At 37.7% G+C, this 21660-nt stretch overlaps 4 protein-coding genes across 5 annotated transcripts; all 4 read left to right on the top strand.

Moving 5' to 3' along the window:
* The first annotated feature begins 4258 nt into the window (after positions 1 to 4258).
* Positions 4259 to 10636, top strand: LOC132186798 (auxilin-like protein 1). The gene is made up of 7 exons (XM_059600859.1): positions 4259 to 4783; positions 5302 to 8801; positions 8938 to 9035; positions 9121 to 9186; positions 9279 to 9368; positions 9768 to 9944; positions 10402 to 10636. The coding sequence occupies exons 1-7, from the start codon at positions 4377 to 4379 to the stop codon at positions 10435 to 10437; spliced, it is 4374 nt and encodes a 1457-aa protein (XP_059456842.1). The 5' UTR covers positions 4259 to 4376; the 3' UTR covers positions 10438 to 10636.
* Positions 10637 to 11347: 711 nt separating this feature from the next.
* LOC132187790 (pentatricopeptide repeat-containing protein At5g66500, mitochondrial) lies at positions 11348 to 13347 on the top strand. The gene is made up of 2 exons (XM_059602228.1): positions 11348 to 12985; positions 13285 to 13347. The coding sequence occupies exons 1-2, from the start codon at positions 11355 to 11357 to the stop codon at positions 13286 to 13288; spliced, it is 1635 nt and encodes a 544-aa protein (XP_059458211.1). The 5' UTR covers positions 11348 to 11354; the 3' UTR covers positions 13289 to 13347.
* Positions 13348 to 13450: 103 nt separating this feature from the next.
* On the top strand, positions 13451 to 14103 carry LOC132187791 (uncharacterized). The gene has a single exon (XM_059602229.1). The coding sequence runs from the start codon at positions 13649 to 13651 to the stop codon at positions 13994 to 13996; it is 348 nt and encodes a 115-aa protein (XP_059458212.1). The 5' UTR covers positions 13451 to 13648; the 3' UTR covers positions 13997 to 14103.
* Positions 14104 to 16358: 2255 nt separating this feature from the next.
* Positions 16359 to 20888, top strand: LOC132188566 (uncharacterized). Of its 2 annotated transcripts, none has more exons than XM_059603060.1 (4): positions 16359 to 16657; positions 17738 to 18447; positions 19341 to 19775; positions 20142 to 20888. In XM_059603060.1, the coding sequence occupies exons 2-4, from the start codon at positions 17742 to 17744 to the stop codon at positions 20318 to 20320; spliced, it is 1320 nt and encodes a 439-aa protein (XP_059459043.1). In that variant the 5' UTR covers positions 16359 to 16657; positions 17738 to 17741; the 3' UTR covers positions 20321 to 20888. The 2 variants fall into 2 exon arrangements, with proteins under 2 accessions (XP_059459043.1, XP_059459044.1); XM_059603061.1 differs by lacking the exon at positions 16359 to 16657 and adding an exon at positions 17042 to 17276.
* Positions 20889 to 21660: the final 772 nt, after the last annotated feature.

Here is a 21660-nt window from a genome sequence, read left to right as displayed (position 1 = left end):
TTTTATGAGCGTTTTGTGTTTGAGAAGTGTTAGAAAGTCAAATAAATGAATTCAGAAAAATTTGTAAACCGACGTGATAGACCGTGCGTAGCAGACAAGAAAGAGAGAAATGCATTTTTTTAATTTAAAAATCCTTACCAAATCAATTTAAAATTTTTTTTTGAGTTTATTTGTTTGGCTCTCTATCTCTCCTATGTGTTTTATGCCAACTCATGTAATTTTTTAGAACAAATAAAAATCTTTGAATCTTAGATTTGAAGTGGGGAAAGCGTTCAAAATATCTTTGAATCTTTGGACCAGAAAAAGAAAAGAAGTTAATATTGTTAAAGAAAGAAAAACAGTAATACTTTTATACTGGGGAGGGGGACAAAAGACAAAGTAAGCAAAAGAAGATACTCTGTACATCTCATTGTTTAGCTTAATTTCATTCGGATACCGAGAATCTTGTTTTAGTCTTTTTCTGCTTTTGAGAGTGAGCCAGAGACACGTTTGTTTCTAACCCCTTTTTTTATTTATTTATTTTATTTTAATGGAAGACAGAAACTGGTTAATTAATAAGCAAATCTTTTTTTTTTTTACCTTACTGTAATAGAAAATTATTTACAAGAATTAGGATTTACCTTGATATTTGTGAAAGTTATATAAATATATATATATTAGGAGGTTGGACAAGAAAGACAGAACCTCAGACCTCGTTTTCTTTGTTTTGTTTTGTTTTTTTTTTTTTTTAATAAAAAAAAGAAAAGAAAAAGGAGATAATACAAAAAAGGGAGGTTCTACTGCTTTAACTCCAAGTCTCCAACATAGACACACTAGTACAAATGGAAATATTATCTCTGCAGCACTTCAAGTGCAAATGGCAGAATCTGTGGGTTGTAAAAATCCTTATGTTTCGCTGACTACTATCATGGCCATTAAAAAAGCTCATTGGGTTGTTCTCTCCCACCATCATTGCTCATCTTCATAAGCACTTGCAAGTTTATTCAAGTTGGACTGCTTCAAATAAATTTAGGACCGTCAATTTCCAATTTCCGTGCACTCGACTTTAAAATGGGTCGCTTCAAACTTAATGTTTGAAAACATCATCATTTCTTCCCTTCTTTCCTCCTTTTTTTAAAAAAATAAAAAATAAAAAAAAAAATTAATTTTTTTTTTTTCTATTCAAATTAATAGTGAAAAAAGATCCTCTGATTAGCTAGCGTTAAGGGCCATAAAAAACGACAATTTTTTAAGTATTCGGGTTGCAAGAAAAAATTGTAAGAAAATCCATTTAAGGTATAGCCTTTATGTCACATATATTTACTGTATTTATTATAATTACGGTTACGATATTGAGTGATTTATTCTAGCCAAAAGATATGATGGAATTGATTTTATTTTGATTTTGCTTCTTGATGGGAAGAGAAAAATCAATAATATTTAAGAATAAGAGTCTTTGACCTACATATAAAAAGCCTCGTGTATTCCATCTTTTTGCACTGGTAGATATAGGTAAGAAGATCATTTTTCTAAATGTTATTGATTTTTCTCTTCCCATCAAGGAGCAAGATCATAATAAAATCAATTCCTTCAATTTCATGCTAGAATAAATCACTCAATATGGTAACTGTAATTATAATAAATATATGTGACATAAAAGTCATACCATTTTCTTACAAAAGTGACTAATATTGTAATTGCAAGAGAATTGAATAGATACAATAAAGAGAATGGCACTGATAATGACAAAACAAGTATGTAAGCTGAGATAACAATTCACCATCTCCTATAGAAAGAGACTTGCCCTAGGCTAATTATATATTTTTATTTATTTATTTATATTATAGTTTCTTTTTTGGGACAACATGATGCAACCAAATTGAAGAATCCCAACTGCTACCAATTGGGGACAGTTAGGCTTTCTACTAAATGCTAAATGCTATAATCTTGGGTCGCTATCAAAACCTTCCCCAATGTGTGCATGTCATCCACGTTATAAATTGCTCTATCTACCCACTTTATTATACCATGCAATTTTATTCCTTTATGCTTATACCTAATTTTATTGTTGCTCCAACTACCATCCATCTTTTGGTCATTGGATTTGGAACAAGTAAATAAGCTAATCCGTAAATGCTACGCCGCCGGCGGTCCCACCCTCATCGTATTATGTTGATGTGGCAGTGTTTGTCAATTTTTTTTTTTTTTTTTTAGCAAAAGTTGATTCAATAGCCGATGAACATTAGGAAATAGTGATTGTAATAGCATTGTAAATGTTGTAAATTGACATATATTTTTAAAATATGGCATTCTCACATACATCTTTTAAAACGCATGTGATTATCACGTGTTTTGTTTAAAATACATGTGAGAATTAATTAAAAATAGACGGTAAAAATCACTTATTCTAAGGCCATATTTCAATTTCATAGAATGTCGTTACGTAAGTACATTGCATCAATTAGTCGTATCATGATGTTTCAATATTGTGATAAACGCTTTTAGCTCATTATTATTAGTTTTCTATGAAAGCAGTGCATTTTGGGCATCAAATAAAGCTATTTTAACAATTTCTGATAACATTATTTTTTTTTTAAAAATAGCTAAAAATCAAATTTTTATTCTACTGTATTAACCGGACAGGGTCAATCCACTTTACATTGTCTTATAGGGAGGAAAAAAAAAAAAAAAAACGATTTTGCATAACTAATAGTCTAATAGAATTGAGTAATGATATAAGAAGGACTAAAGTCCTCTTAGAATTCTCCCAAATATGATGTGCCATTTAAAATCACCATTAGATTAAAATTTAATAATGATCATATCAAATTCAATGGTAATTTTAAATGCTACATTATAATTGAAAAGACTCTAGAAGGATTACTCAATAGAATTAGGTATCACATAAATGTCAAAATAGATGTACTGATTTTGGAAAATACCTTTCCAACAACCTTATCATTATTATTTTTGTTGTTGGTATTTTACATAAAAAAACATGTTGGAGAACCCAGCTGAGCCATTTGAGGCTTTGGGGGTGCCGTTCTTTAAATTTTTTTTTTTTTTTTTGCTATTTTCCTACTCAAGTTCCACATGGCACCCCACAAAATATATCTATTTTTTGTTTTCTCTCCTACTTATGCAAGTTACCACTCGGTACCCTCAAAAAAATTTTAGCGGTACCCTCAATATCAATTGTCTGGCTTCGCCACCAGGAGAACCTATACTTATTCCCAATAAATTGACACCTAATGTACAATCACGCTATCAAACTTTAAAATGTACAATCGACTTGTCCAAAATTACCTAGCACTTTCAATTTGTCTTATTCATTAGCATTTTTTGTTAATTTGAACAAAAAACACATTACGTAACCCACACGTGATTGAAACTGATAAAAATAAAAATGTAAGAGGAAACCTAGGGCTTGATTATGTATTCACACACATGATAGGATATTGTTAACAATTTCAATCTAGTGTGGATTACTTGATGCATTTCTTTTTTTGTTTGTTAAAATTAACAAAAAAAAAAAAATGTTAACAACAATTAGAAAAGGTTAATTATCACTTTTTAAAGTTGGGTAAGAATTGGAAAGGAGTAGATGTGGTAATGCCTATTTTGGACATTTGAGAGAGAGTTGATGGCTGGACACTATGGACATTAAAGTTAGTTGTACAGCTCACCCAAATGCTTCCAAGATGAAGTTACTGTCTTTATCCTCCACCACCGACCTTAAAGGGTGACGACTGACGAGGTTAAGATTCAGTACCAAATTTTGGGACAGTTTTGTTGGAACATAGGACTATAATAATAATTTAATATATAATACACCAAATATTCCAACCTACCCTAAATTCCCAATGGAACATTGGCCACTTGTCACCCTTTGCCTTTGGCTCGCTCGATTTGGCTTTTACAAGCTGTGAAAATATTATATATTATGTGTTTGTAATTTTTTCAACCACTTATATTTTTATTTCAAATTTGAAAACAAAAGATACTCCCTAAAACACATTAAAAATACTTATATTGTCCCCACTCTTTAGGAAATAGCTCAATCGGTTGAGACTATGTCAAATAAAATGGAAGTCACTAGTTTCAATCATTCTTCCCCTCTTATACGAAAAAACAATCTTATTATTGTTAAGGAATTTTATCACAATTTTAATTTTTAAACAAAAAAAACAATAACAGAAGCCCTTTTTCGTCTTTTTGTTGCATTCCTTTTCCACTTCATTTCTTTTCTCTCTCTTTCTGTCGTTCTTCTGCTTCTGACTCTGCACTCTCTGTAGCGGGGAGAGAGAGAGAAAACAAAACTACAGACACAGAAATAAGTTTCTTCAAAGAAGGCACAAAAATAAGAAAAAGCAAAACCCTAAAGAGGCTCCATTTTCATGGAGAATCTCTCGCATTCTCGCCAGCCAAACAGGGCCAACGGCGCCAGTAAGGTGGCGAGGAAGGCCTACAACAATGGCGGTGGCTTCGGAAGCAGGGCTATGTTCGATGACGTGTACGGTGGACCGCCGAAGTTCGGCGCCTCGGCCACGCTCTCGCCGCGCTCCGAGGACTACAGTGAGATTTTCGAGAGCTTCCACGTGTCACGCGCCTCTTCCATTCCGGTGCTGGATCTTCCGGCGGTCGACGACTCCGAGGTCTTCTTCGATGTACGGAGCTCCGGCTTCGACTACACCGAGGTCTTCGGGGGATTCGACGGTCTGGACTGTGCGCTGTCGTACGAGGACTTGCTGTTTGACCAGTCCAAGGATGGGGACCGCGATTCCTCTGAAGAAGAAGAAGCTTGGTGCGTATGATCATGTTCCAAGTTCTCAGCTTTTGGTGCTTTTTTTTTTTTGGTAAACTTTGAAATGGCATGGGTTAAATAATGGAAAAATTTGTTAGTCATGTCTGGTTTTTGCTAGTTTGTCTTTCGGGTAAAACGGTAATGTCCTGCTGTTATTTATGACATTCCAGAACATTCTTTGTAGTTCATGGAGTATTTTAGCTGACGTATACGGTGTGTTTGCGTGTTTAGGTTTGTGGGTTTGAATGGAAAGTGCGAGATAGGTCCTGTACATTATTGGGTAGTATTGATCTGTTTGTTTCCTATTTGTAAAATGTACCATGATAATGTGAGTGATTCTAGTTAAAAAAGTGTTGGGGACTTGGGGGAATTTGGGCGTTTTGGCTAAAGTTGGGGTTTTGTTTGGAGTGAGTATGTTTTTGTCCAAATTTGAAGGGGAATTTGGAGTGTAGTAAGCTTAGCTAGTAAAGTGAATTGAAGGCTTTATCTAATACGTTGTCCTGTTTCTTCATTCATAGGACTCCGGCAGGAAGTGGATCTCCTTCAGAAGAGTCGGATCATTATGAGAAGAATCATTGCTTGTCAAATGGGGAATGTTACCAGTCGTTTGATGATGGTAATACGGATTTCAGCATTTCTTATCACAAGGCTAATCAGACGAGTGATGAATATATGTCCTGTGAGACGACACACATAAGTGAGCTACATGCTGTTTCTGGATTCACTTTTGGATTCAAAGAAAGTTCTCCCTTGCAAAACACAGAAGATGAGAATCCATTCTTGCAAGTGACTGATGATGACAATCTCAGTATGGATTTTAGTGTAGGAATGATAAAGGGAAAGCATCTGAAGAAAACCATGTCACACCCCTCTAATGGTATTGCTGGAGGACAGACGTTTGGAAATGATCTTAAACCTGAAAAAGGATATTGCAGAAGTGGTTCTCTTCCTAATGGGACGTTTCTAACTGTATCTGATATCAGTCTTAGAACGCAGCCCTCTGAATTGCCACCACCCTCTCGACCACCGCCTTTAGCAGATGTCAAGATGGAAGATTCCATTAGTTTGACTTCAAACGGCAAATGCATTGATTCTGAAGGGACTGCAGGTGATAGTTCACTGCCTATCTTTGATGTTGAGGTTGATGCGAGCTCATCTGCTGCGGCATCTGCAGCTGCTATGAAGGAGGCAATGAAGAAAGCTCAAGCCAAACTCAGAAGCGCAAAAGAACTCATGGATAGGAAGAAGGAGGGCTTTCATGGCAGTGCAAAAATGAGTTCAAAGAATCATGTACTGGATAGGGAAGAGAAGGAGAGTAAGATTGTTGATGAGTGTGCTATTTTGAGGGATGATAGTGAGCAGAGTGCTCATCACAGAGAAGGCAACAGGGAGGAAAGGCAAAAGGTTAGAAAGAAAGCCCAGGAAGTTCCAGATTCAATTGAAGAAGAGAAACTTCTAAAAGTGACTAAAAAATCAGCAGAGAAAAAGCTTGGCCAGGAATCCTGGTCATCTCTGCGGTCTGATAAAATTGATGGAGATAGTGAATGGAAAGAAGCATCACAATTTTTTGAATTGGTGAGAACAGATGAGTCTGGTAAGGCTCTTCAACAGACGAACCACGTACAGATTTCAGTGCATAATACACAAATGCATGAGCGAGGACGGAAGGAGACAAAGGCAACCCTGGGAGTATTTGGACAGAAAGAAGAAGATAGTAAGAACGTGAAATCAGCTAGAGGAAATCATGAGCTGGAGTATGAGAAGAGATCTAAAGTAGCAAAAGAGGCTTGTGAACAGGAGGAAAATAATGGGAGATCAAAAACAGTTAAAGAGGCACACAGGCAGAAAGAGCATGAGAAGGTGAAAGTGGCTCGAGAGGTTTTTGAACAGGTGGAGAATGAGAAGAAAGTTAGAGTAGCCCAGAAGCGTTTAGAAACTGAAAAAAAATCAACTGGAGCTGATGTATCAGAAAACTGCGACAACCTGGCTGAGTTCCAGCGGAAAGAAAATAAATTTGAAGTTGAGCAGGCCATGAAGCACAAGGAGAATCAGCTGAAACTGAAAGAGGCTAATAAACGAATGGAAGGGGAGAAAAGACACAAGGAGTCTTGTGAAAGGGAAGACAATGAAAAGAGGAAAATTGAGGGTTTTAAGCAGGAAGAAAATGAGAAGAAGCTTAAAGAGGCTCTAGGGCGAGTAGAAGATGAGAAAAAACTGAAGGAAGCACTTGAGCAGAAAGAAAGTGAGAAGAGATTAAAGGAGGAGGTTATTGAGCGGGATGAAAATGAGAAAAAACAGAAAGAGGCTTGCAAAAGACAAGAAGATGAAAAAGAATTAAGAGAGGATCTTGAGCAGGAAGAGAATAAAAAGCAACTACAAAAGGTTCTTGAGCAGGAGGAGCGTGAGAAGAGACTAAAAGAGACTCTTGAGTGGGAAGAAGATGAGAAGAAACAAAAAGAATTTCACGAAAGAGAGGAAAATGAGAAGAGACTAGAACAAGCTCTTGAGCGGGAAGAAAATGAGAAGAAACAACAAGACGCTTATGAAAGAAATGAAAATGAGAAGAGACTCAATGTTGCTTGTGAAATAGAAGAGGAGAAGAGTCTATATGGAGCTTCTGAGCAAGAGGATGGCAGAGAAAACCTGAAAAGGGCTCACGAAAGAAAAGAACATGACGGAAGATCCAAAGAAGGATTTGAGCAGGAAGAAACTGAGAAGACAGCAAAAGAGGCGAGTATCTGGGAAGAGACTGAGAAGAGGCTTAAAGATGCTGGTGGGAAGGAAGAACTGAAGGGACTTAACAAATTGCATGGGCAAACTGGGAGGGATAAAACTGGGAAGAAACTGAAACTGGCTAAACAAACCTTTTTGCGCGTGGAGGGGGAGGATCTTAGGGTTTCTGATGGGGCATTGGAGCGGGAGGATAGTGAAAACCTTCAAGCACCTAACTTAACGTGCACAAATGATAAAAACAGTGAAAATATGGAAAAAACTGAAGATGCCCTTGCTCATGAAGAGAATGGAACGACAAAGTCTGAACCCAAAGATAAAGAAAAGGATCCAGAAGCTGTTGAAATTGCAAATGTACTAGTTGGTGAAAAATGCAAAGCATCTGATGTTGCTCAAGGAGACTTGGGACTTGAGGAGAACCGATTTGGGATGGAAGATGATAAAAAGTCACTTCCTTTAGATGAAAATGTGAAGAAGGCAGGTGCACCCAGCATTGGTGTTGGACAAACTCAGACATACAGAAGTAAGAGTCTCTCCCAACTGGACTCTGATCCTATAATTCAAGAGAGGAAATTTGCACATGAATGGGGAGAGAGGGGAAATAATATGAAGCAGACCCAGGCTGTTCTGGACCAGGAAGAAAGCAAGGACAGACTCATGTCAACTCACGTGAAGAAAGACTGGGTTGAAAGTGGAAGGAAAATAGAAGCAGCTTGTCCAGCTATGCCCGAAGTGAAAGGAAACATCCAGAAAACATCTCCCCGTGTTAATGTTAGACAGACTACAGAAAGAAAAGAGAAGAATATTAACGAAGAAGACAAAGAAATGGAAAGGACAAAGAGAGAAAGAGAGCTGGAGATGGATCGCCTCAGAAAGATAGAAGAAGAGAGGGAGAGGGAGAGGGAAAGAGAAAAGGATAGAATGGCTGTTGACAGAGCAACGCTTGAAGCTCGTGAAAGGGCATATACCGAAGCCCGTGAGAAGGCAGACAGGGCTGCTGTGGAGAGAGCAATGGCAGAGGCTCGTGAAAGACTAGAGAAGGCATGTGCTGAGGCTCGGGAGAAGTCATTCACCGAGAAGGCAACTATGGAAGCCAAGCTCAGAGCAGAACGTGCCGCAATAGAGAGAGCAACTGCAGAGGCTCGGGAGCGTGTCGTGGAAAGAGTGATGGCTGAGAAGGCTGCATTTGGGACAAGAGAACGAATGGAAAGATCTGTTTCTGATAAATATTCGGCTTCTTTCAGAAATAGTGAAATGAAACAGAGCTCTTCTTCCTTAGTTTATGGAGGTATGTGACCCTGGAAGCACCTGCTGTAGATCTCTGTTGCTGTAAAATGTTTTCTTTAACTTCTTTTCATTCTCTTTCAATTTCCAACTGCCTTCTGCTTGACTGCTTCTAAACGACTTATCTTTTTCTGCAAAAGCTGCCTATCATGCTGAGAGATCTGAAGGAGTTGAAGGTGAATCACCTCAGAGGTGTAAAGCTAGATTCGAGAGGCATCAGCGTACAACTGAACGTGCAGTATGGCTTTCTTCCTTGTGCACGACATTTGGATTGTTATTTAATATGTAACAAAGATAACCCAAGTTTTCTGGTGTTGTTTCAGGCAAAAGCTCTTGCAGAGAAAAATATGCGTGATCTCCTTGCTCAGAGAGAGCAAGCTGAGAGAAATGTAAAAATCTTTTAAATAGTGAAGAAAATTCTAGAATTTCAAAGTTTGTCTATATTTGTAATTGATAGTTTTGGATCTAATATTGTTTGCAGAGATTAGCAGAAACGTTGGATGCTGATGTTAGGAGGTGGTCAAGTGGAAAAGAAGGGAATCTGCGTGCATTGCTTTCGACACTGCAATATGTATGTGCTATTTTCCTACTTAAATCATGGCATATACTTGTCTTCCGTTTTGTTTGAGTGGTGCTATGGTATACAAAGCACTTGGTAGTTGGTACCATTCATAGCAGTTCTTGGAGATGTATGTAAATGTACGCATTCATTGCAGTTCTCAAGAGCTTCATAAAAAGGAAAAGGGACTTGATACTATAAAGAATCTGATATTGACTGCAGAACCTTTTTTCTTGATTGTCTATGCTTGCATTATGCTCCATATGATTAGCGTTGTCAGAAGTAAAATTGAGATGTTTGAATTTGGCTAGCAAATGAATAACCAAATGACTGTACCTTTTCTCTTTAGTTTCTTTGTAAACTCAAGCTTTGGTGGTGTTTACTGTATAACTAATTTCTCTTCATTGGCAGATCCTTGGGCCTGACTGTGGTTGGCAGCCAATCCCTTTAACAGAAGTCATAACTGCTGCTGCTGTAAAGAAAGCTTACAGGAAAGCCACTCTTTGTGTTCATCCTGATAAATTACAACAGCGGGGTGCAAGCATTCAGCAGAAGTACATATGTGAAAAGGTCTTTGATCTTCTGAAGGTGTGTTCTGGGCTTGCCATCTTCTTCATAAATTTCAAGTTATTATTATATTTCTACTTTTATTTATGCCTGGGAGGTGAAGGGATTCATCTTCATATGCTTGTGATGTCTCGAATGAACGATTTTTAGCTTGCATTTGAAGCAAATGGCCTCTGCTGTATACCTGATATTGCTAGGCAGCATTAAGATTTTAGGGGCTGGAGCGAATACCACATATGCTGTATACCTGATATTCATCTTCATATGCTGTATACCTGATATTGCTAGCCAACACAACTTGGTCAGTCGGTTCGAGTCTTCGAATACCTGAGAGGACCGAGTTATATCCCTATTTAGCATAAATAAAAGACTAGTGTTTTGTTGCAATTGCACTTCCATTTTTGTTGACTGAAACACTCTAGTTGGATAACCATATCTTTCTGCTGTTACTTATGTTTCTGTTGGTCTCTGTCTCTAGGAAGCTTGGAACAAATTCAACTCAGAAGAGCGGTAGCCGAGATGTCAGTATGTACGATGAATACACATACAGAATCAAGCTGCACATTTTGTAATTTTATACTGCAAGTGTATATCTGTATGTCCATCTGATAATTCTCTTTATCTATGTAGCCCCTGAATCAATGTAAGCTCAAACTCAAAAGTATAGAGGAGGTTAGAAGCAAATATTAATGAACTGTTCAAAATTGGACATTCCACCCAGTGTTCATTGGAGTAAAGTAAAATATATGGAAAGAAAAAGCAGCATTACAAAAATTGACGGTTGATTTTGCTTTGATTTCTGGATGCAACATAAACCCAGAAATAGATCTAGCTTTTTGCCATGGATCATTAGAATTGCCTCGTAAGCATTAATAAGCTAAAGCCCATTATTACCAGAGAAGCATTTAGCCACGCGACGCGACCATATGATGCTCTAAAGAAAGAGTCGGACATCGACCACTGGCCTTACATATTTTCGTCAAAGCCTTTGGACAGAATCTATTAAGGTGTTTAATCCCAGAGATATTATAATTTTTATTATAAGGCAGTTTCTATAATATTTATCACGTGAATTACTAAACAATTAAATTTACAATAATGCTAGCAAATATATTTTTATTCTACCACTATTTTACCTTGCTGAGAGAGATATTATATATTATATTTTTATTTCATAATTATTTTGTAATATTGAATCTGACATCAATATTATATGCTAATTGTAGAATAAAAGTATAATTTATAGTATTATTTAATCCGAACTGTGACACCCTTTTAGAAGTGTGGCGGCACTAAACAAAGTGAAAACATCCATACAGATTTCATGCTTATGACGAACGACGGGCAGTTTAAAACTAGTTAATATTGTCAAGCTTCTTTTCTTCCTTTTTTATTTTTATTTTTACCTGGCAACATTTTCATGAGCTCGTGATGTCTACCTCGTACAGTTCCTTGCGTAACTTGCGTTCACTTAACTTCCCCGCCAACAGCATCAGAACCGTTTCTTCGAAGAACTTACATACCCACCTGTTCGATGAAACGCCCCATAGAGACCTCTACTCGCTTAACTCCCTTCTCGCCTCGTATGTTCGCGATGACAATGCTCTCGCCGCATGGGCTCTCTTCCGTCGAATGCACTGCACGCGCTCCGACCTTGATGCGTACACTTTCACGCCGATGTTGGGCGCGTGCTCAAAGTTACCAGGCCACGAGCGCGGCAAACAGGTCCATGCGCTGATGATCAAAAGGGGTTCTGACTCTGGAGCTGTGAGCAAAACTGCCCTCATGGACATGTACTCCAAATATGGGTACTTGGGTGACTCGATTAAGGTGTTTGATGAGATGGAATTCAGGGACGTTGTGACTTGGAATGCTATGCTGTCGAGCTTTTTAAGGCACGGTCTTGCTAAAGAAGCGCTTGGTGTTTTTGAAGCAATGAGGAGGGAGAGAGTGGAGTGTAGTGAGTTTACTTTGTGTTCTGTGCTTAAAGCTTGTGCCTCTTTGAAGGCGTTTCGTCAGGGTAAGCAGGTTCATGGGTTGGTGGTCGTGATGGGCCGTGATTTGGTGGTATTGGGCACTGCTTTGATTGACTTTTACTCCAGTATTGGGTGTATAGAGGAAGCTATTACAGTGTTCTCCAGTTTGGACCGTGGAAAGGATGATATGATGCGCAATTCTTTGATTTCTGGGTGTGTTCGGAATCGAAAATATGAAGAGGCATTCTCGATTATGTGTTTGATGAAACCCAATGTTGTTGCGCTTACCAGTGCTCTTGCAGCTTGCGCTGAGAATTCAGACTTGTGGATTGGAAAGCAGATACACTGTGTGGCGTTACGCCAGGGGTTCCTTCATGACACCCAATTATGCAATATCATGTTAGACATGTATGCGAAATGTGGGAAAATTTTGAGTGCTCGGTTGCTGTTTGATGGAATTTGTAATAAAAGCGTAGTTTCCTGGACAAGTATGATAGATGCATATGGAAGGCACGGGCATGGGCTTGAAGCTCTTGAGCTGTACAAAATGATGGGAGAGGAAGGGAGTGGTGTCTTGCCAAATTCTGTAACATTTCTTGCTCTTTTATCAGCTTGTGGGCATTCGGGACTGGTGGATCAAGGCCGCGAATGTTTTAATTCAGCTCGGGAGAAGCATGCTTTGGAGCTGGGTCCAGAGCATTATGCCTGCTTCATAGATATCTTAGGCAGGGCAGGTTTGATAGAAGAAGCATGGTGTTTATTTCATGACATGGTTAAGCATGGTACCATGCCGACTGCAGCCGTGTGGGCAGCATTGTTGAATGCTTGTAGTCATAACATGGATGTGACAAGGGGTGAGTTTGCTGCAAACCGTCTGCTGCAGTTAGAGCCAAATAAGCCTGGGAATTATGTACTCCTATCAAATTTCTATGCAGCCATTGGCAGGTGGGATTCTGTGAATGAGCTGAGAAACGTTTCGAACACAAAAGGGCTGGTCAAGGAAGCTGGGAGTAGCTGGGTGGCTGTAACCACTGCCAGGAGAATGCCATCGGCCTATCAGTCTGAGAAATCAAAGATTATAGAAAGGTAGAACATTTCCTGCAAGGTTTATCAAGTTAGGCATTTGTAACACACATCAATCTGGTAGACATTCTTTGCCATGTCCAAGCAAGATAACATACCTATTTTCCATGTCCACACTTTTTAGGAAAAGAAAATCATGATATCGTGTGATTGTTAACATGTTTTTTATTTAAACAAAATGTTCTGACGTGACATAAAAGTGAAAATAATTTTAAATATTTTGTGTTTTAGATTGTTTGTTATTGTTTTTATTTTGAGTAATACTACTTTTCACACTCATTTATCACACTAATTTCATGCAGTTGACGTTGCGTGTTTTCAGTGACTTAAAATACGGCACATCAGTTAATGTGAAATACATTAAGTTGGCCAATGTGAAATGAATGTGAAAATGAGCATTATTCTTATTTTTATGGTAGACGGAAAAAGTCTTGTGAGGCTGCTATGGACCGTGGGATGAAGGTTTGACATTTGGTCGGGGTGGTTGGAATAGTTCCAATGTCAACAATGATACAAATTAATAAACAAATCCCAATTAAGCATGAAGCATGGTTAATATGTCAAGCAGGGCATGCGCATACCAGTATTTAGTTTCTCATCCACAATCGTCAACTGCCCTTTTCCTTCCATTCCCAAGCATTTTCCTGCTTCCTGCCCTATTAAGCCATGTTTAGAGCCCTGAGTACTCGGAGAAACCATCGGACATATGAAAAATTAGCCGATGAGCGTGGTGTTGGTGCTTTGGAGGGGAAGTACTTGAAGAGGTCTACAAGCTTGCCAGCCCAAGTATTTGGTTCACCAACAAAGTCAACGCCGGAATTAGCCTTTCCAGCCAGCTCTCAGGTGAAGCCTACAAACAAGGTCACCAAGAGCCACCCACTGTTCAGCCTCTTCAGCGGTGGTCGGAAGAAGAAAACTACAGCCAAGCCGGAATTTGCAAGGTATATAGAGTATGTCAAGGAGGGAGGGGCCTGGGATAAGAATTCCAGTATGCCTGTAATCTATTACAAGTGAAAAGCTATTCTTTTTATTTTGCTTGTAATTACTTGTGCAATATGCCATCATGATTTGGATTTGATTTCTCTCAAGTGATTGGATTTGTTAATTTCTTTTTATCGAAAAAGTGTTCTCATCTATCATATTTGTATTTTGTGATAGTTTTTGTGTTTTTGGTTGGAGAAAACAAAATAGAGAAGGATTTTTTTATTTTTCCCAAATCAGATTGAAGGAAAATTTTCAACCCAATTAATTTATTAAACTGAGATATTCGTATCTGCATATATGTTGACTCTAAACAAATGAAATCTTATGAAAGCTCAAGCATGAAGACGATCGAGGATTTTAAGTTATTCCTTGTAATATTCCAACAAACAAACAAACAAGAGATTATTATGTTATTTAAGCATTAGCCAATGCAATGATGCCTTCTGAGATATTGACAGTCAAAATCCTTTACCCATACGGAATCTTTTTGTAATCTAGATTTTAATGAAAAAGGTTCATGCTGTTGTGTACGTTTGGGACTACTCGAAGATGTTGATTGGAGCTACAAGGACGTGGTTATATTTTCTGACCATTCAAACTATATTTCAAGCAAAATAAAAGGTTGTTTACAGATTACTTTCACTAGAATAAGGTAATTCATAATTGAAGTAATTAACTATTTGTCCATTTAGCTTAGCAGTTTCAAATCGTGTAGTTCGAAAAATAGCAATTTTAAAATGCAGATAATGAAAATATGGTTTTAGAAAACGAAGTTATGCGTTTAGTAAAATCACGATTTAGATTTTAAAATAGTGTATTTTTAAAGACACAACATTTTCATTTTGCATGCAGTTTGAAAACATGAAAAAATTGAGCTCGACATGAGCAACTTTGAGCTATATCAAGCCCATTCGAACCCTATAAGAAAGGACTATTTATCTATCGGGTTGAACTGTGATCATTAGTCGATGAGGACCAACACTATCAATTGGGACTCCTCTATTATGGGAAACTTGTACTCCCTACAAAGTCACCAAAATGACAAAAAATATGATCACTTTAACAATTACATGTGAAGAAGAATATTTGTTGGTTATTACTTTCGTCACAACAATTATGTCCGCTACACACTCCATATAAGATAATCCTAGCTCAGATTGTTATAACTTATATCCCATCTCCTATAAATAGAAGTTGACTGTAACAAGTAAATTTTTAAACTCATTTTTACTTTCTCACTTTCTATTCCTAAACAAAAATTTCTCCCGGAATGTCCATACTTCTAGCAAGTCACCGCTGCCTATTTGTTGTCTCTAGGCTTGCGGTAAACGGCACTAATAAGTCCCTTTCATTATTTCATATTTAATTTAATTAGACACACGCTAACTATAATTAGTGGGGAATCATCAAAGGCTGCTGGTTTTCAACGTAAAAAGAATGAGACTCCTTCACTGATCCTTTCCTAGGTTGCGTTTTTGAGACATCAGAATTCAGATAGCCGTGTCTAAAACAAGCCCGCGAAACCCGTGGTAACAACTAATCATGACAGGAACATCGACTTGTGTTTTAAGCAATATTTCGTAGATGATAGATCAATGGTAGATATTTGATCCCCGCTATATGATTAATTAGCTGTAATTGCGATAAAAAGGTAATTAAAGTTTACTCTCCTTGGAAGTGAAAAGGTCAATATATATAAGACTTTTGCACTCCAAATTCCACCTAATCAGCTATCCTAAATTTCCAAAAAAAAAAAAAAAATGCTTGGAGTAAATAAGTTTTTTGTATTTGGCTCATATTCTATTACAATCAACCATTAGATATATGTGATCCACTATTGATTTACGTGAAATCTACATAAGTTTATAAATTAAATGATTAATTATAATGGAATATGAGTCAAATATGAAGAATTTATTAACCCTTAACACTTCTAAATAAAATTATCCGAGATCTACTAAGGTAGATGAGGCTCATTCTTTGTGTTATTTTCTGAATTGATAAAAATTAGGATCACAGTAAAAATATTAATGTGAATTTCTATCGGAAATTCTTATATTCATTTCTCATCGGAAGATAAGATATACTCTTCGTGTTTCCCAAGGAGACCGCCGCTTTAAGTGACCTCACCGAACACATCATCATAGTTTGTTTGACAAGGCAAGTTTCAACAAAGCGACGTCGCATGAGCGAGCGTAAACTGAAAGTCGATATCGTCCTTCATCTAAACCAGGCCTTCCCAGCTACTGATAGGCTATTCTAGACATTCCGTGCACATACAATGACAAAGCAGTTGAAAAAGCGGGGGCGAAGCTTCTAAAAAGTAAAACAAAAACAAAAAAGAAGAAAAATTCAAAAAGGTGTTCTGTTTCAAATATTTGCGGAACGGTCTGTGCGTGAGGGAGAGGGAGAGGCGGTCTTTGCGATAAATAGCCAAAGCACTAGAAGAACAGATTAAAAAAAAATTAAAAAAAGAAGGGGGGGCTTTTTTGTGAAGGTGAAGAAAGAAAGAGTCGCGAGAAAGAGGCCAGCCAAGACAAGCCAATCTGAAGGTGAATATGCCGCCTCCACTAACCGGCCTCTCGTCTCCCGCCTCCTCAGCTCTACTTCTTCTTCTTCTTCTTCTTCGTTCGCCTTCTCTCGCGCGCGCTTAAGGCTTTTCCTTCCGCACTATTTCTTTCTATTTCTAAGGTACCTTTTCTGTTTCCACGGATTCTTTTATCTTTTTAAAATTTGAGATCTGTGTTTTTTTTTTTTTTTGTAATTTTTGGATTCTGTTTGGTGATGGGGAGAGTTGAAGCGAGGGATGGAATAGCGGGTAGGAATTATGAATGTTACGGTCTGTGTAGACTCTGTTGCTGTTGTTTTGGTTGTGCGTACAGCTGGGAGGGATAGCTGTATTTGGGCCGAGTTGCGTGGAGGTTTCGTTTTTTGTTTTCTGGCCTTTTCGCAGCTGCCAAACGGAGCGTTTAGGTCTCTTTTGAGACTTAATTGCGGGTTGAGTTTTTGGTTTAGCCGTAATTTATAAAACATGTGTGTCTGTACCGGTTATGGATTTTTTGAGGGTTTGGTATTGAGAATTTTGGGGCTTAGGGTTTCAAACTCACCTTGTTTCTCTTTCATCCAGTTGCAAAATCTTGTGTTGATTATGAGATTGGCTGAGTGATTAAAATACCAGGAAATTAGTTTTTTTAAATCCTCGTCGTGTTTGAATAGCAGGGATAATCAAGTGTATTAGGCTAAGTTATATAGAGGTTTTAGTTTTACCTTGTCAACCCCAAGGAGCTGTCGGATTCTTCGAGAATCTGGTGTGAGTTTTTTCCCCTCTCTCTCTCTGTTTTTTTCTTTTTCCCATTCTTAAGCTAATAATGTTATGTGTATTACTTTTATTGGCTATAGGTTTTGGAGATCAAATTGTAAAATATTTTCTAGATTTGGTGCATCAGTATATGCGTTGCTGATATCCTGGGTACTATAATCCTGTTTGGTATTTGAGATGCAAAAATGTGTTATTACAAACATCCCCATCTTTGATTTTCCCATTTCTGGCAACTGATCAAAGAAAATCGTGAGTGTAACAACATCCTTTACACAACCACCGTTTACAATTAATTGGCTCTGTTGATGTTGGAAATTACAGATTTTTTTTTGGAAACGAATAAATGATTCACAAATTATATTCTTTGTTTCTCAGTAACTAACTGTTAGTTTTTCTTCCCTCTCATTAAAATGAATTTTCATTTAATCTTATTTTCCTGTTTTGTGATGCAGAACCATGCCGACATTTAGTGCTATAGCTTTAGATAGGTTGTTAGAACCTGGATCCTCAAAATCTGTCGACAAGTCTCCTCCTAATTCAAAGCCTCCTAATTCGATACCTGTACCTAATTCAAAGCTGGATAACAGAAGTAGTTTACCAGTCACAGAAAGGAGACTTAAACGCCCTCAGATAACACCATCACTCTATGCCACTCCTAAGGCAACCCCTCTTCCAGATTCACCCACTTCCTTCACACCTTCCCCATACATCATCAACCACAAACGCCGTGGGCCACGCCTCCGGAAGAGCTTTTCTGAGGATGATGTGTCCTCTCAGCAGAAGACTGATGAAAAGGTCAACGGGAATATGGAGAATGCAGAAACTGAGGTTATCCATTCAACTGATGATGTCTCTGTTACTTTCACCATTCCTGGTGCTAATGAGGAGGAGCATGTGAATGGTGGCCATGCCTGTGAAGTGGGAAGCTTTAACACCAAACTCGAGAGCAGTAATGTGGAACTTGGGAGCAGTAGTACAAGTAATGGTGTGGTTAGGGAAGATGATGTGTTGAAGGTTGAAAGAGATAGCGAGTCTGAAAATTTCTTTGATCCGCAGGAATCACTTAGCACTACAAGCAACACAGATGGAGAGGATAATTATGGGGCAGAACGTTCTATGAAGCATACCACACCAATGGGGGAGTTTTTTGATGCTTGGGAAGGTAATCAGTCATTTCTTGTCTAATTTTCATTTATTATATACTTGTGCTAGTCTTATCAATTATTTATTTATATATATACTTATTCCCTCCATACTGTATTGTTGGTATTCTATTCATTTTGGGATGTCCAAAACATTGTTCTCTTTGAAAGTCAATTGACACAATTTTAATAACTTTTACTTTACTTGAAAGGTGAATTTCCCCTTTCTATTTGCTTTATTTGAGTTCAAGTTAATGAGGGTAATTTTGGAATCCACATTTTATTTCAAAGACAATGCATTAGATGGTGTCTTCTTAAAAAAAATGGGCTTTCTAAACAGAATAACCAACAGGAGAGGGAAGGTCCATCACTTTGTGGATGTGAATGGTCAAGTTCTGCCAAATATAGGTTTGGTGTCTCAAACTTAGTGATGTGAACTTTATGAACTGAGGTGCTTAAATATAAATTCCGCACCCGATTTTTTATTTATTTTTTATTTTAAATATTTTCATTTTTTTAGTTGAGTATGTGTCTTCAATGTTGTATATTCATGAAAACTACAGTGTAGGCGCTGATGTTTGGTAAATGTCATATTTATGAGAACCAGGATTAATCATCGTAGCTAGGGACACACCAGTTTTTCCAAGGATGTGTTGGGTGTTCAAATTCCAGCAGAGGAGCTTGACTGCAAGACTCTGCGTCTCTAATTTTGTTGTTTGTTTGTGAGAGTTTAGTACACAGAATAATCTTACCTTGTTTTGCGTGGTTCTCCCATTTGGTTAATAAAATATAATTGCTGGAAATGGTAAAAGTTGAGCATTTATGTCTTTAAATAACTTTTGTAGATATACCAAGACAGTTGTGAGTATATAGCAGTATTGACATCTTAATTGATACTCTTTACTTCCTACAGAATTATCCTCAGATGGTGGGGCACAATCTTCTCTTCGAGATGATGAATCTGAATTGTGTGAAATGAGATTGAATGTATTGATGGAAATAGAGAAGCGGAAGCAAGCAGAAGAAGCCCTGAATAACATGCGAAGCCAGTGGCAGAGGCTAGGGCAACAGTTATCTGCTGTGGGGCTGACACTCCCCGCTGATCCCACTGTTACAGCAGAGGGTGAGCAGCTAGGCTGTGACCCTCCAGAAGATCTGTGTCAACAGGTAGATGTTACTAGGTTTGTGTCAGAATCTATTGGGAGGGGTGTTGCAAGGGCTGAGGTGGAGATGGAGAAGGAAGCTGAGATTGAGGCAAAGAACTTTGAGATTGCTCGTTTGTATGACAGACTCCATTTTTATGAGGTCGTGAATCGGGAAATGTATCAGAGGAACCAAGATGCTTTAGGTCAGATTTTGATACCTTATATTATCTACTCTTGCCTTTTCTGTCTAGTAATTCATCCCACCCACGCACGTGCGCCCACAGGTTTAGACCTTTTAATATGATTGTGGATATTGCAACAGTAGCTTATGTGGCATGAGATCCTGAAGCTATATACTACTAAAGTGGGGATCAGATGATACAGTGCCCTCTTTGTGCACAAATCCACACGTGTGTGCTTATGCGCATACATACACGCTCAAATTAGAATATGCACATGGAAACCTGTTGTATTTGATGCTTGCACAAGTGCTTCCAACTTTCATATAGGCCCTGTTACATGTGTTATCCATTATTTGCTCTAACTCTGGCAGTTTTCTGTTTCTGTAGAGGTGGCACGACATGATAGGCAAGTGAAGAAAAGAAGGCAAAGGTGGGTTTGGGGTTCAATTGCTACTGCGATCACGCTTGGCACTGCAGCCTTAGCGTGGTCCTACGTTCCAACAGGAAGAGGGTCATCTTCCACCGACCATTTTCAGAATCCTGAGGGTGATGATGCAGCCAATTAATAGGTGGCCAATCAAGTAGCAACCATGATGCCTTGTCATGGAAGACAAGAATAAAAGGTCTCTACGCTTGGTGGATACAGTCTCTTGCTTTTGTCAGTTGATTTCTCTGCACTCAGAGGTTGTATAGTTCCTCCAAAATAAATTTTCTTTGTGCCCTTTGCTACCAATATCGAAGCGATAGATCATGAAATAGATAAGTCTGGTTATTATAGTCATGATTTTTTGCAGGGGTCGGTCTATTTTAATCATCATTTTGGCTGAAGCGGTGCATAGAAGGGAGATGGATAAATCTCTTGGTAGATTTGAATGTGTTCATTTATAACTCTGGCAACCTGAGGATTATTTTCGAAGTCTGGCACGTGGGGGAATGGTTCCATTCCATAGTTTTTGATTTGTTTCCATACAAACTCAAGCGAGCTGAAATTCCAATTTTGTGTTGCATTCTGCCTTATTCACCCTAGTAGGCATGTTTACTTTAAGATGTTTTCCATGGCCGGCTTTTGGTTGCTGAAACACCATGTAGAAAATAATATTTCTACTCTAAAAATAGATGAGGTTTTTGGATTTCTGTAAGCAATTCGGCTGATAGTGATACTGGAGGCTTTTATTTGAATTTTCCTGTTCTGCCAAAGGTTTTGCCCATGTTTTTGTGCTTGATTTATTAAAGGATTTGCAAAATCATTGCTGGTTACCATGCCAATTGTTTGATAAAATAGCCATATCAAGGGCAATTCTCGTTTCGTCGGTGGGACGATTAATGATAACATAACAAAGGCCATGCCATGTAACGTTTCTTCAATCTTTCTCTAATTACTATTTTATTTGTCATGTTCTCCACAATATTTCAATTTTTGTAACGTTTCTTCAATCTACTATTGGAATTGTAATGTTCTCCATCTTCAACCCAAAATAACAAAAGTACCCCAATAAATAAATTAGAATAAAAAAAATGAAATACAAAATTTTTGAAAAAACAAAAGCTAATATTTTTGTCATTTTGAGTGCAAAAGGAGGACGCTGCAATCCCAACGTTAGACTGAGAAGAACATTACAAAATTGAAATATTGGGAGGATTCAGGATATTGCACAAGAGTGGTAGTAGAGGCATAAATGTAGAGTGTTTTATGATTTAAAAATGAGTAATATTATATATCATACTAATATATTACTAATTACTATCATCTCTCTATGTTGACGTGGTATTGTCAATTTATAATTGATTTTTTTTTCTTCCTTTTATTAAGGATTGATTTAAGGTTGATTGACAATACCATATCAAATAGAAAAACATATGTTGTTTTGTTGATGTTTTGAAAACTAAAAAAAATGTTTTCAGGGTT

The sequence above is a fragment of the Corylus avellana genome, chromosome ca7, assembly GCF_901000735.1.
Source record: "Corylus avellana chromosome ca7, CavTom2PMs-1.0".
In the NCBI taxonomy this organism is placed as follows: Eukaryota; Viridiplantae; Streptophyta; class Magnoliopsida; order Fagales; family Betulaceae; genus Corylus; species Corylus avellana.
Note: the sequence above shows the minus strand (reverse complement) of the source record. Positions and strands in the feature narration are given on the sequence as shown.